General features: G+C 37.5%; 1 protein-coding gene across 2 annotated transcripts in view; it reads left to right on the top strand.

Moving 5' to 3' along the window:
- The window catches only part of SLC26A2 (solute carrier family 26 member 2), a 41,581-nt gene extending 26,627 nt beyond the window's left edge, over positions 1-14,954 (top strand). For both annotated transcript variants that reach the window (XM_043983062.1, XM_043983063.1), the window contains exons 3-5: positions 1,856-1,937; positions 4,438-5,095; positions 8,077-14,954. In XM_043983062.1, coding sequence (XP_043838997.1) covers positions 4,463-5,095; positions 8,077-9,597 — 2,154 coding nt within the window. In that variant the 5' untranslated portion in view covers positions 1,856-1,937; positions 4,438-4,462 and the 3' untranslated portion in view covers positions 9,598-14,954. The remainder of the gene's footprint in view (positions 1-1,855; positions 1,938-4,437; positions 5,096-8,076) is intronic.
- Positions 14,955-16,268: the final 1,314 nt, after the last annotated feature.

Below are 16,268 nucleotides of genomic sequence, written 5' to 3' on the forward strand. Positions count from 1 at the left end.
TACATTGTTAGTGGAATTGTGAATCTGTACAACCATTTTGGAAAGTAATTTGGAATTATGCAAATGAAGTGACTAAAATGTTCATACCCTCTGAATCAGATATTCCACTACTAGGTTTGTAGAGGAGGCCAACTAATAATAAGAATGCTGCCTTATACACCAAAATATTAAAAGCAGCATTTTTTGTGATGGTAAAGCACTGGAAATAAAGCCCATACATAGATTGGAGAATGACCAATCAAATTGTAATACAGGAATGTAATAGAATATTACTGTGCTGTAAGAAATGATGAATATTATGAATAAAATAAGCATGAAAAGAACTATATGTATTGAAGCATAGTGAAATAAGCAGAGGTAAAAAAAACAGTAAGCATGATGACTATAGTATAAATGGAACAAACAATCACAAAACAATCCAAAGTATATATTAGAAAATCAAAAAGAATGCTCTCAAAAAAGAGATATGAGAAGACCATTGTTACTCTGTTCTTTTGTAGAGGTGGTAGGTCAATGGGTATGGTACACTACACATATTTTCAAACTTTTTTGATAGCACTTTTCAGTTTTGCTGATCTTTCTTTCTTTTTTTTTTTTTTTTGGTCTTAAAAAAATGTTTGTTATGGCTTTCTGGGGAGGGGACAGAAAGGGAAGAGATACTAGGAGGAGTTTTAGCCAGGGAAAAGTAAGGTATCAATAAAATTTTATTTATTTTAAAGGAGGGCAGTAGTAGGTAACGCCTGGTGGTGTTCTGTGAGACCATTAAGGAATAAAGTTGACTCTCATCTCGTCTAATCCATGTAAGTAGTCAAGGTCCATAGGCTAAGGGCTGGAGAAGGTAGGGCATGCCTTTTGGGTTCTGTGAGGAAGGGAGGTGAGTAGGGAATATAGGGGGGAAGAACACACCTGGGGTGTCAGGGGACAGTGGACATTGCTGTTGGATAGATTCTGGGACAGTCTTGAGCCAAGAGAAGGAGATGGTTCTGTTTTCTTATAATGATCAGGAAAAACAGTGTGCTTTTCTAGAAAATTCACCCATTTTCATTACAGCCCTCATGGAAATTAAGATGAGAAATTCTGCCCTCCCCCATATCATCAATTGCCAAGCTGGCTAATTCTACTTCCATAACATCTCTTGTGTCTTCCCCCATCTCTTCACTCACGCAGCTACCACCCTAATTCAGGCCATTATACCTCTCACCTTGGCTGGTAAAATAGTCTTCTGACTGGCCTCCCTGCCTCTGGTTTTTTCCCTCATCCTCCACACAGCTGCCAAATTGCTATTTCTAAAGCATGGATCTGACCATGTCACTGCCCCACTAAAAAAGCTGCAATAGGAGTTATTCTAGAGCTTATTGCCTCCAGAAAAACACTCGAACTCATCTCTGGTATTTTAGTCCATCAGGAGGCTGGAAGACCTGCCACTACTGGAGGAAACCTCTTTGTCCCTTCCCTTGGCCCAGGGCTGTCCCAAAACTCATCCAGCAGGAAGACCCATTTCCACCAGGGACAGTTAATAGTGCACACTTTTCCTTACCATCTGCTCTGCTTCAGTTCCCTGTAGCCTTCTAGTAGGAATTTGACCAAATTATGTAACCTAAAGGTCCTTGGGCCTTGCCCATGAGCCCTTCAAATATTTCCTTAGAACTTCTGGACATTTCTGTCTGCCCCACAACTGAACTTTTTTTTGGCGGGGCAGTGGGGATTAAGTGACTTGCCCAGGGTCACACAGCTAGTAAGTGTCAAGTGTCTGAGGCTGGATTTGAACTTAGGTACTCCTGACTCCAGGGCCTGTGCTTTATCTACTGCACCACCTAGCTGCTCTGAACATTCTTTTATGTTTTGTTTCTTCCAGTTAGAGTGTCAGCACCTTAAGAAGAGGACTCTTGCTTTTTCTATTGATATCCCTGCTGCTTAAAACAGTTCTTGATAACATAGTAAGTACTTAATAAATGTATTTTCATTCATTCATTATCTGGCCCAAATCTGTCTTTTCAGATTGATTTGATATTATTCCAGCTGAACTTGTTTATTTATTACTCTCTGTACACAATATTCCGTCTTTCCCCTTCCTTGCTTTTGCATATGTAAATTCTGTGCTTGGAGATGCTGTCCCTCCTTACCTCCATCTCTCAGAACACTTCTTGTTGTTGTTAAATCATTTCAGTCATGTCCAACTCTTTGTGACAGCTTTCTTCAAAGCACAGTTCAGATGTCATCTCTAATAAAAGACCTCTCTGGTTATTAACCTTCCCTTCTACCTCTCAATCTTTATGTATGTGGATGTGTGTGTGTGCGTGTGTGAAATTAATGCAAACTACAAAATCATCAACAAACGAACATTTCTTTTTTTTTAATTAAATTAATTTTTTTAAATTAACAAAATACACCTTCTCTCTCTTCTCCCTCCTTCCCACCCCACTGAAAAGGAAAGACAAAGCTTCTGATACATAGGCAAGCAAAACACATTCCTACGTTGGACATGTCCAAAAAATACATATTTCAATCTGGGCCCCAAGTGCTAACCTTCTCTTCCTTTTTTTGGAGGGGGGGGGGGAAATGAGGGTTAAGTGACTTGTCCAGGGTCACACAGCTAGTAAGTGTCAAGTGTCTGAGGCCAGATTTGAACTCAGGTTCTCCTGAATTCCAGGGCTGGTGCTTTATCCACTGAGCCACCTAACTACCCCCTAACCCTCTCTTCCTAAAGCATAGGTTCAACTATGTCATTCCTCTACTTCAATTCCTGTGGCTCCCCATCACCTCCAAGATCAAATATAAAATGCTTTGGTGTTCACAATCCTTCCCTCTCACTTTCTTACAACTTATCTCCTCATCCCTTCCCACAATGTACTCCTTGATCCAGGGAAGTGGCTCCTTGATTTTCCTGGAACAAGACAATCCATCTCCTAACTCTGGGCATTTTTACTCACTGTTCCCCTTGTATGGAACGCTTTCTCTTCCCATCTCCGCCTCCTCCCAGCCAATCTCTCACCTTCCACAAGCTTTTCATCAATCCCTTTTAATTCTAGTACCTTTCCTCTGTTGATACTTTCCTATTTATCCTGAAATAGCTTGTTTGTACATAGTTGTTTGCGTGCTATGTCCCCTATTAGATCGTGAATTTGGGCAGGAATTGGCCAGATAGTCCTTTATCTTTCTTTGTATCAGCACAGTGCCTGACATACAGTAGGCACTTAATACTTAATAAATATTTATTGACTTTGTCAAGAGGTGGGTATAATTTTTCATTATGAGCCCTCTGGTGTTCATTGCATTGATCGGAGTTATGTCATTAAAAGTTGTTTACTTTTATAATAATATTGTTACTGTATAAATTGCTCTACTGGTTCTGCTTATTTTACTTTGCATCGGTTAGGTGTCACTGAAACTAGCCACTTCATTTCCAATAGCACAATCACATTCCATTACTTTTTTTCATATACCATAACTGTTTTCTTAGCAGTTCTCCAATTGAGAAGTACCTCAGTTTCAGGTTCTTTGTCACTCCAAAAAGAGCTGCTATAAATATTTTCATACATATCAACCCTTTTCCTCTTTCTTTGATTTCTTTATGATATAGACCTAATAGTGGTATTGCTGAGCCAAAGGGTATAGACAAAAACATGAATATTTCCACAAATAAAAAAAGCCAACAATTGGAACTTGTACATGAAACCACAAATTCATTACTTACAGTCTTTATATTTTAATATACATTAAATTTAATATAGCAATAACTTGTTAATTCAGTATCCAGTATATCTTATTAGTATATGCCCCTCTTTAAAACCCACTTTTTCCTGTGCATTTTAAAAACGTTTATTGGTGGGGGCAGCTAGGTGGCTCAGTGGACAAAGCACTGGCCCTGAATTCAGGAAGACCTGAGTTCAAATCTGACCTCAGACACTTGACACTTACTAGCCATGTGACCCTGGGCAATTCACTTAACCCTCACTGCCCCACAAAAAAAAAAAAAAGTTTATTGGTGCTCTTTTTGTCCCTTTTCTTCCTCCTTCCCCCATCAGTATCATTACCCTATTCCCAAATAAAAGTTCTCTTTTGTAAGAAAAGCACAGTAAAGCAAAACAAATTTAGGTTGTGGTCATGTCTGGATATACATGCTTTGTTCTATACCTGCAGACATCATTTGGGAGACATCATCAATCTTCTGGAATTATTGGCCATCCTGTTGTTCAGAATTCTTAAGTATCTTAAAAGATATTCTTGTGTACATTTTATTTGTGTATGTGTTGTATCTCCAGAGTAGACATTAAGTTCCCTGACTGCAGAGGCTGTCTTGCTTTTATCTTTGTATGCCCAGTATCCAGCTTAGTGCTTTGCATATAGTAAGTGCTTAATAAAAGTCTGTTGAATTGAATTGAAATGCTTACTTGTGCACAAATGCTTTCTTGGTTAATGTTACTCTTTATATATTAGGGATCTGAAGGACTCATCTCCAGAAATGTCAGACAAAGAAGATCTCTATGTCAGTTCATCTGTTGACCTCCCTAAAGGTGATGACCAGCATCATCATTATTGTAGAATTCTTCTGGAGCCTCAGGAGAAAAAGACTACTGACTTTAAAGAATGTGCAGTCAAAAAGTTGAAGAAAACTTGCTGTTGTAGTCCAGCCAAAGCCAAAAACTGGATTTTGGGGTTCATGCCAGTCTTGCAATGGCTCCCAAAGTATGACCTGAAAAAATACCTCCTTGGAGATATAATGTCTGGCTTGATTGTAGGCATCTTGTTAGTTCCACAGTCCATTGCATACTCCCTTCTAGCAGGGCAAGAGCCAATTTATGGTCTGTATACTTCTTTTTTTGCTGGAATAATTTATTTCTTATTTGGGACATCCAGACACATCTCAGTGGGTATTTTTGGAGTGTTGTGCCTCATGATTGGTGAAGTAGTTGAGCGGGAGGTGCACAAAGCTGGCTATGGGATGGACCATATAGCTAAACCTATCCTTTTTAATCATATAAATGAAAGTGTCATCACTCCAGCTGTGAACCAAACCTCAAGACAAATCTGTGATAGAAGCTGCTATGCAATTACTGTTGGCACAACAGTAACTTTCATAGCTGGAGTTTATCAGGTAAGAAGTGGTGGAACAAACAGACTCTTACAAAAATAATAGTTTCCTGTGAGTTATTTTGTCTACAAAACTCTTTATAACTGTAGAGCATTATACAAATGTAAGCTGCTGTCATTTTTTTTTTAAAATCCTTTTCTTTATGGGATTCTGTTTGCCAGAATTTAACTTATTGTTCATTGTCAGAGTCCTCTTGCAATCTGTAATTGACCATCTTGAAGAGATGCTAATGGATCAGAAATTCTGGAGAGAGGAAAAATTATTGTTCCTGAAGTGGAAAATCTTAGTGGGTTTGTTAAAAAACACCCCACTAAATGCACAAAATACACTATCGAGTGTATAGACTAGAAAAGGAAGTAGGCCAGTCTCATGTTGAGAATGAAAAATGATAAGCTTAAATGATCCAGTGATATCCCTGTTCTATTAAAAGAAGAAGAAAGCCTCCAGCATCTTCAATAAATTCAATATGGTGGATTTATGAGAAAACATGCACGGGGATTACATATGAAAGGTATAGGAGGTTAGTGGTTTTGTACTGCTGAAGGGAGGGCCAACACCAACAAAATCACATACTCACCAAAGTACTAATTATCACACTTTTTGGATTTCCTCCCAACCACCTGCCCCATTGAAACCACATTTTTAAAGTATATGTCATAGGTGGCATAGTGAGAAAATAATTTAATTTAAAATATGATTTTGCTTATTAGGGTTTAGATGACATCTCTGCCTGACTATGGGCATGTTACTTCCTCTTTCTACTCCTCACTTTTCCTCATTTGAAAAATTTGAACTACATGTTTTGTTAAGTCTCTTCCAGCTTTAAATTCTAAGATTTCATAAAAATAAGTTAATCCCAGTTCATGGGATTATAAAATTGTATAGTTTTGAGGGATATCAGAAGTCATATAGCTTAATCCTTACAAGAAACTCGAATCCCCTGCACAGAATCCCTGATAAGTGGTCATCCAAACTTTGGAGAGCTCTAGTGACAGAGAATTCACTATTTCCTAATCGAGCAGTTCTAATAATTTAATTAGGAAGATTTTCTTTATATTGTAGCAAAATCTGTGTTTCTGTAATTTCTACCCATTGGTCCTAGTTTTACTTTCTAAAGCCAAACAGAACACTTCTAATGTCTCTTTCACGTAATTCCCTTTTAAGTATTTAAAGACTAAAATAGGGAATTTTTTTAGGCCACATGATATTACCTTATTGTATATGTATTAGGCATAATAATTTTCTTACAAGATCCTCTTTTAATACCTGTTGAAAATCACTGATTCTCTTTTGCTAACAATACTTGATTATCAGAATATGAACAAAGATGACTTTAAGTTTTTAAACTTAATGTGATTTTATAATTTTTAAAAGTTAATTTCAATTCAAAATTTAATTTTAAACTGGCATTTATGTTAACATAGATTAACCTTTGTAGATGACATCTTGTAAAGAAACCATCTGGGAACAAAGAGATTAGATGGAAATTAGAAGAGGAATTTGTTTAGGGGGGAGGCAGTGGGGTAAAGTTACATGCCCAGGGTCACACAGGGTCAAAAACTAGATTCGAACTCAGAACCTCTGGACTCCAGGGCCTGTGCTTTATCCACTGTGCCACCTAACTACCCTGAAAGGGAAATTATCTTGATGACTTCTTAGGTGTCCTGGATTCCCCTAATTATCACAGTGTCCTTGCTATTTTATATCAAGGATTCCCCAAATCTTCATATTCTCTCAAGTATTTGCAGTTGTTAGAGGAGAGAGACAACATAGCATAGTGAAATGAGCAGTAGATTTGGAATTGAGAATTCCTAGTTTGAGTTCCAGTTTTACTTTTACTAGCTCTCCTAGTTCAACTTAGGTGGCTCAGTGGATAGAGCCCTGGGCCTGAAATCAGGAATACCTTAGTTCAGATCTTACCCAGACACTTACTAGCTGTGTAACCCTGGGCAAATCACTTAACTTCTGTCCTCAGTCTCCTCAACTGTAAAATGGGGATAACAGGACCTAGCTCACAGGATTATTGTAAGGATCAAATGAGATAATATTTATAAAGTACCTAGCACAGTGCCTGGCACATAGTAAACACTATGCTAATTCTTATTCCTGTATTGTGTTCAAACCATTTCTACTCTGAGGCTCAGTTTCCTTATCTGTAAAATGGTAGTAGTAATACTGGCACCATTTCCTCATAAAGTATTATGAGTAAAACATACAAGAAGCTACAAACCCAGTTACATAAATGTGACTTGTAAAGGATAATAGTTAACAATGATCATATAAGTAACTTATTTGGTGCTGGGAAAGAACCCAAGCAGGGGGAGAATGGCAAGTCCAGGGGTCTGTTTCTGTCTTCCCTTGATGTCTGATCTCAATAGGGTTAAATCTGTGAAGAGAAAGGATAAGGAGGTGAATAAACTTGTAAGGAGAGAGGAAAGAAAAAGAATAAAGGTAGGAAAACTTCAAAGGGGAGAAAGCTCAATTACTTTTGAAAATTAGTAGAACTTCTACCAAAATCCTATACTGATGCCCTGTTGTGGCATACAGTTGGTCCTATGTTTCAGAGACTATTCCAGCAGAGGAATACACACCCTGCCAGGTCATATCAAAGCTAGAAAAGTTTCCAGTCCAGGTCCTGCAATATCCTGTTGTCTGTCTTTGGGTGGGTGACCAGGCTAAGTCCAGAGAAATTCATTAGGAGATAGGCAACAGGGTGACTTTCTTTTCTTTTCTTTTCTCTTCTCTTCTCTTTTCTTTCCCCCTTCCCTTCCCTTCTCTTTTTTTCTCTTCTTTTCTTGGCCTTACCTTTCAAGGACAGTTTACTAAATTACAATCCGTGTTGGTGGAGGAAGTACCCACACCAAAGAAATTACAAATCCTTAAGTATTGAAGAAGTATATCTAGACAAATGATAGAAAAGAATGATAAGACTTACATTTGAGAAAAGTTTGCATATGTTTAACCTGTTACATGATTCCTTTCAGGTAGCCATGGGCCTGTTTCAAGTGGGCTTTGTCTCCGTCTATCTATCTGATGCCTTGCTGAGCGGATTTGTCACTGGTACCTCCTTTACTATCCTTACTTCTCAGGCCAAATATCTTTTAGGGCTAAACATCCCTCGAAGTAGTGGTGTGGGCTCTCTCATCACTACCTGGATATCTATCTTCAAAAACATCCATAAGACCAATCTCTGTGACCTCATTACTAGCCTTTTGTGCCTTCTTGTCCTTGTGCCAACCAAAGAACTCAATGAACACTTCAAATCCAAACTTAAGGCGCCAATTCCTACTGAGCTGGTAGTAGTTGTGGCCGCTACACTAGCATCTCATTTTGGAAAACTGAATGAGAATTACGGCTCCAGTGTAGCTGGACATATTCCTACTGGGTTTCTGCCCCCCAAAGCTCCCGATTGGAACTTGATTCCTAATGTGGCGATCGATGCGATAGCTATTTCTATCATTGGTTTTGCTATCACCGTGTCACTGTCAGAGATGTTTGCCAAGAAGCATGGCTACATAGTCAAGGCCAATCAGGAAATGTATGCTATTGGTTTTTGTAATATCATCCCTGCCTTCTTTCACTGCTTCACAACCAGCGCAGCTCTTGCCAAGACCTTAGTCAAAGAGTCGACTGGTTGTCAGACTCAAGTTTCTAGTGTAATGACAGCATTGGTTCTTTTATTGGTCCTCCTTGTAATAGCACCTTTATTCTACTCCCTCCAAAAATGTGTCCTTGGAGTGATAACCATTGTAAATCTCCGGGGAGCTCTTCGAAAGTTTGGTGATCTGCCCAAGATGTGGAGGCTTAGCAAAATGGATACAGTTATTTGGTTTGTTACTATGCTGTCTTCTGCACTAATAAGTACTGAAATTGGTCTGCTTATTGGGGTCTGCTTTTCTATGTTTTGTGTCATTCTTCGTACTCAGAAGCCAGAAGCTTCTATACTTGGTCATGTGGAAGAGTCTGAAATCTATGAGTCAATGTGTGCCTACAAGAACCTTCAGACTGAGCCAGCAATTAAGATTTTCCGTTTTGTAGCTCCCCTCTATTACATCAACAAAGAATGTTTTAAATCTGCCTTGTACAAGAAGACAATCAGCCCAGTCTTAGTGAAAGCAGCACGGAAGAAGGCAGCAAAGAGAAAGCTCAAAGAGAAGACAGTGACTTTCAGTGGCAGTCAGGATGAAGTTTCCATGAACCTCTCTTATGAGCCCCCAGCGCTCCATACCATAGTGATTGACTGCAGTGCCTTGCAATTTTTAGATACAGCAGGAATCCAGACACTCAAAGAAGTTCGCAAAGATTATGCAGACATCGGTATCCAGGTTCTACTGGCTCAGTGCAATCCCTCTGTGAGGAGTTCTCTGTACCGTGGAGAGTATTGCACAAAGGAAGAGGAAACCCTTATCTTCTACAGTGTACACCAAGCATTATGTTTTGCCCTGGACTTGCACAAACAGAAAGCATTGAGTGCTTCCAATGGTTTAAGCACTTCTACTGACTGATTACTGGGGAAAAGCAGGGTGGCTGGGAGTGGGGGAGAAAATCAAGGCAACAGGTTTGTCTCTCTTGTGTACACTATTTCCTATTACCATGTCAAGTCAGTGATGTTTTCATATGTGATAGGGGAGAGGCATACCAGTATATCAGGGCTTGTAATTAGTTAGAATTAGAGGAAAATAATAATTACACCCATTTGGTGCAGTCGAGGATATAAAAATATTTGGTATATACTTATGAAGTAGTTTTATGGTTTAAACGCTTAACTGTATTTGGATTTTCCTCCTTTTGGAAACAAGAGTGCTACATCAGGGGAAATTAAAAAAATACCAAAAGGGACAGTGTTGTATAGTAGAAAGAACTGACAGGCATCAAGAGACCTGAACTCCAGTCCCACCAGTGCCAACCTTTGTAAGTCTGTACAAGTCACAACCTCTATGATCTTCAGTTTACTCATTTGTAAAGTTGGACTAGATGACCTGTAAGGTCCCTTCAGCTTTAAAATTCATTGATCTTATGGGTAATGAACTTGGAATTTATAGCAGAACCACCATCTTTGTGGTAATGTGGAAGAATATGATGGGAAGGAGTTTGTACAACAGTTGTTTTTACATATATCTATACTTTTGCTCCCTACCAAAGACCAAAGAGCTAAGAGGTTTGGGGATTACCAGGGTCACCCAGAACCAGTTGTTTTTCTTGTGCCTTGCTTTTCCATCTACCTCCCCAGAACCTTGCAGTAGTGGGACCTCTGGCGTTTTGAAAAGGAAGCAGCAGCACTCTTTTTTGGGTGGATATTCTCAGGAGGTTGATCTTGATCCAGACTCTTAGGAGCCTGTGCTCAGAGGAAAAATGCCTCCCAGTAAACGAAATCATTTTATGATAGGGCAAACACATCATGGGAACTTAAGTTAACACAAAAGTACTTTTTGAAAATCAGTGCATCTAAAGAGCCTAGCTAAATATAGACTCACACAATAGTGTGGTGTGATTTTATTTTTCCTTATTGGTGTAGACTAAGTACATAGTATGAGAGTCTTCAAAATCAGCAAGAATGATTTGAGGGATCTGTTTTCTACCTCTTCTTTTTTATGGGGCATGTCATCCATGCTTATTCCTAAGGACTTCATCACCACTGAACATTTTTTCACAATTTGCCTACTTTACATTCCTAGGAATCTGTTCATATGAGGATGATGTTGTGGGAGAAGCACAAGATTTAGAGTTAGAGCTGGGTTTGTATCTCAGCTGTCCTGCGTACTACTACTCCTACCTATGCAGTCACTAGACCTTTCTGGGCCTGAATGATCACCTCTCTATAAAATGAAGGCCTAAAAGACCTCTAAGATCCCTTCTGGTCCTAATGCCTATGATTTTCCTCTAGTTATCTGGTAATACACCTTTTTAAAAAAATCTAGACCACAGGGTACAATCCTGAGTCCATTCCAACCAATATTTAAGTGCCTATAACACATAAGGTGGTGCTTGTTTCCCTGCCCTTCCCCTTCCCATACCTTCTAGGTAGGATGATAATTCAGGCTATCAGGAGAAAAACATTTCCCAATGTTTTAAACATTTCTATAATGAAGATAGTCTTAATGTTTTGGCTCATCAGCTTAAATTGGCTTTAAGTGAGTAAGCAAGGTTAGTTTGCAGAAGGGAATGTTTAATGGGTTTTCTTCAGAATTAATTTTATACTATTTCAGCAAAGGAACCACACACATGATTTTTCTTTGACAAGAATCATAATCTCAAGTAGTAAATACCATATAGCAAACTGTGTTGTATGTTTTGGGGGAAAATATGCATTGTTCCTTACCTCCCATCCCTATGATGCCAATAATGAACTTATAGGTATTTGGTCATGAACATTATAATACACTGCCTTATGGGAAGTTTCTTCTGCCCTGTGGGTACCTAATAAATTAATGATGACCACAATGGTTCTTTATTGGTAGGATCTCTTAAAAGTCGTTTTATCACTGTTTTAAACAACATTATATTAGTTTTGTTACTAAGATGAGTAAAGGATAATAAACTGAGGGTTTATCCTCTCTTGAAAGGCAAGAACGTTTCTCTAGTAACTTTTTAAAATGTGCAAAAACCAAGTTCTTTCAAAGAGTGGGATGATATCTTTTAAAGCACATTTAAAAAAAAAGATTCAGTAGTTTTTTTCAATGGAGTTTTTAGGAAGCAATTAGAAAATGTCACAAATTACCTTGATGTGAAGGAAATTTGGTATAACTTTATACAGGTGAGGTGGGAGGGAAGTACCTTGTTCCATGTTGACTATCTCTACTGCTTTTCTCAGTATTACAGATTAAATTTTACTTAAAAGTTGAATGTTAGTGTTTCAGGTCCACTAATTGATCTACATCATGACTTAATTAACAGTACACCAAATTTTGATAGTTATCCTTTTATATGTCTTCATTTAACATGAAGGATAACAGTTTTCAGAATATTAACATTATAGAACTGTTTAAAACTTTAGGGTATGTTTTTCTCCTCCTAGCTTTTCTCTATGACTTTTCTTAGACTATACCCAGTCATTTTTCCAGAAGCAGTGTACACTATGGGTAGCAAAACACTTGCTTTGTTACTAGGGTAGAAATAAAAAATGTAAATGGCAAAGGAAGAAAAGCATGTCTTAACTAAATTATTCCTTTGATGGGTGTGAATGCAATTGGTTCCTGAAGTGGGTGGTTTAGAAAGAACACACTGTAACAGGTCCTTTTTCATCAGGAAAAAATGGCAACAACATGTATTTTAACTCAGCTCTTAATGTAAGTGTATTGGGTCATAGATTTTAAAATTTAAACACTTGTCTTAGCAGCTGTTAAGGCTGTAATATTGCACTTAGTTGCTTATACTTGTAGTACTATCAATGTAATTAGATACTATGCATCCTGGGATTATAAAATGGATTTATATCTAATGAATGAATTTAAATGCATTTATTGAGTGCTTATTCTGGGTCAGGAATGGTAAAAAAAAAAATGAGCTTGGATCTTACATTTCTTAAAAAACTGTGTGAGGGGGCAGCTAGGTGGCGCAGTGGATAAAGCACTGGCCCTGGATTCAGGAGTACCTGAGTTCAAATCCGGCCTCAGACACTTGACACTTACTAGCTGTGTGACCCTGGGCAAGTCATTTGACCCCCATTGCCCCGCAAAAAAAACAAAAACAAAAACAAAAAACCCAAAACTGTGTGAATTAGGTGGAGTCAACAGGACAAAGGTATTTGAAAGATAAACCAGTCATTATCACATTTTAGTTCATAGTTCTTGCTCCACTCAGTTCCAGTGCATTTGAATTTATGCACCAAAGTAAAAAGAAAAAGAATCATGTTATTTAATTTCTCCTTTACAAATTCAGGAAAATTTATCCAAATCAGCCCAGATATGTGATTTCATCAATACTTGGAACTCCCATTTGTGACAGCACCCTCATTAATGTATGATTAGCAATTCATAAGGTAACTTAATCTTAGTTACCTGGGACATAAAGTTGATATTTTAATGAATTCCAAAATTCGTTGAAATGTGTGTAAATGCCATTGTCCAGAATAAAGTAAACCCACTATGTGTTGTGATACACAATCTTAATTTGCCTTGTTAGTTGTTGCTAATATTTGTAGTGTTTCTCTAACCTCCTAAAATACAAAGCAAATAAGCCCTTAGCCCTTTGGATCCCTCAAACCCAGATTTAAATAGTCACTCTCACCCATCATCACATGCTGTCTATTTTGGAGGTGGAATTGAAAGCGGAATGATTTCTTATTATAGCAAACCCAGGACAGTATAGGCAGCATGTCTAGTCAGTCAGTTAACAAATAGTTATTAAGCACTTACTGTGTCAAGCACTGTGCTAAATCCTGGAAATACAAATACTAGCAGAAAGAAAAGCAGTCCCTGCCCTCAAGGAACTGACATTCAACACATACAAGTTTGGGGGGGCGGCATAGAGATTCAGGTACCCAGCATGGTAAAGAAAATCCAGAAAGTCTGGAGGATAGCCTGGAAAGGAATGAAGATATGGCTGTCCAGGGCATCCTTCTTAAAATGGAGAAACCTTAATCAGAGGGAAAGACCCTGAGGTGGAGAGTACTTCCAGTGTGTAAAGTCCAGAGATAGAGTGAGCTTCTAGGTTGAAGAGGTTTCTATGGCAAAAGAGCAAAGAAGAATTAGTAAATTATGGAGACCTAGTTTCAAATCCCACTTCAAATACAGCTCTGTGACCATATCACCCTCCTAATTCAACAAACTCCAGTGGGTCCCTATTACTTTACAGAATCGGATATAAAATCATCTTTTCAGCTTTTTCTTTTTAAAAAATGTCAAAATTCTCACCAGCTGTCCTCCATGTCAGGAATGCTCTTCTGCTTTACCTTCCATCTCCTAGTTTTCCTGGCTTCCCTCAAGGCTCAGCTAAACTCCTACCTTTTGAGAGAAGTCTTCCCAGGTGCCCTACTCAATGCTACTGCTTTCTGAGGTGGCTTTCCATTTACTTTAAATATATCTCATATGTATGTAATTGTTTGCATGTTGTCTCCCCATTAGAGTGTGAGCTCCTTAAGGGAAGGGTCTGTTTTTACCTATCCATCCCTTGGGCTTACTTAGCACAGTTCTGGGCAAATAGTTAGCATTTAATCAATGTTTAACCTGACTGGTTATGATATTTCAAAGGAAGGAAAGTCATTACTCTCAGCTTGGATAAACACTAAATGCAAATTAAAGCAATGCATTGTTGACTACTAAAGTCTCAAAGTCTACCAAAATTTCTATTCTTTCCACCTGAACTCCTTTCTTGTAGTCCCATTGTATCCTTGCACATTAAAAAAAAAGAACACACAAAATCCAGAACTTTTCACTTATACTTGTTAAATTTCATCTTGTCAGCCCATTACTCTAGCCTTTAATCTACTTGGATCCCAATTATGTTATTCAAAGACTTAATAATTATCCCTTCCACCTTTTTGACATCTACAGATCTGATAAACATGCTCTTCTGTCTTCATCTACAACTAGAAACTTCTTTTCAGTGCTCAACACTGATTATATTAACATAAACTTTTAACTGGATGTAAGAAGTGACATGGAATTTAAACTAATTTTCCACCATTCATCTAGTTTTTTCCTAGTTTTTATTGAATAATACTTTCATCCCCCAGTTTTTTTAATAGGTTTCTTACAAACTAACTCTTGTATATCAAACTGCATTTCTGGGTTCTCTTCCACTCTGTTGATTTGTTTTGTGTATGTGTTGGTGTGTGTGTGTGTGTGTATACATTTTTTTTTCCAGTGCCAATTTTTGTAATTACTGGGTATTTCTGGTTTTGATTTTTTATCCAAACCTATAATTTCACTGGGACAGCTAGGTTGCACAGTGGATAGAGTGCTGGGTCTGGAGTCAAGAAGTCTCATCTTCCTAAATCCAAATTTGGCCTCAGACACTAGCTGTGTGACTCTGGGTAAGTCACTTAACCCTGTTTGCCTCAGTTTCCTCATCTGTAAAATGAGCTGGAGAAGGAAATGGCAAACTGCTAGTGTATCTTTCCCAGGAAAACCCCAAATGGGGTCATAAAATCTGATATGACTGAAAAACAACTTAACAAGTCTTAGAGAGAGTTGCCTGGGGGTATTAAAGGTTCAGTGACTTACCTGAGGGTCTTTTAGCTAGAATGAATCAGAGGTGGAATTGAACCCAGATTTACCTAAGGTATTATTCCCAAGATATTATTATACATATATTTTAAAATATGCTAGTCCTTCATCCATTTTATTTTGCATAGTTCTTGATATTATTTCATGTTAAAACATCAAGTTTTATGAAGTAAATTCTATTGATCAACTATCAAAATATTAACTACTGGTATTTTGATTAGTTGTATTGAATGTATAATTTGATTTGGGAATTAATGATTTTTAAACTATTTGCTTTGGTCAGTTCTCTGCTGTCAAAATCATTTTGAAATTGTTTTTATATGTCTCTTTTTTATGTTAGGTTAGTGCCCAAATAAATGGTATTTCTCTACAGTTTTTTTTTTTTAGTGGTATATAGAAATGCAGATGATTTTTACTAAAGTAATTTTTGTTTTTTGTTAAAGGTTTTTAGTTTTCTAGATATCTAATCATGTCACTTGCAAATAGAGATATTTTAATTTCTTTACTGACAATGCCTATTTCTTTTTCATCCCTCTTTACTATGGCTAATATTTCTATGCCTTTGTCATATAGGAGGGATGAAATTAGATACCCCTTGATTTATTCTTGTTTATAGTGGGAATGCTTTTGATGTTTGTTGTATACAACATGAACTCATAATTTTAAATATATACTGATATTAAAGAGAGTCTAGTACTAGACTTTTGGGGGTTTTTTAGTATATGAGTGCTGTGTTTTACCAGAAGCCTCTTTGTCATCTAAAATATTTTCCCCCAGCTTGTTATTTGTTCTGATATTGTCCTGGCATCCTTACATTGAAGTTATAAATCCTATGACTGCATGTACATGTATTTTCTTTTGTAATTATCTTATTTTACTTTTTTGTATGTGTATTTATTAATGATAAAACCTGTATTTTTCTCAGCCTGTTCCTTGCCTTTGCCTTAAGAGAAGGAAAGTAGTGATGTTCATACTTCTGTTTAGAAATGGTTATATAGTATAGGAATTAA

This window comes from Dromiciops gliroides, chromosome 2, assembly GCF_019393635.1.
Source record: "Dromiciops gliroides isolate mDroGli1 chromosome 2, mDroGli1.pri, whole genome shotgun sequence".
Lineage (NCBI taxonomy): Eukaryota > Metazoa > Chordata > Mammalia > Microbiotheria > Microbiotheriidae > Dromiciops > Dromiciops gliroides.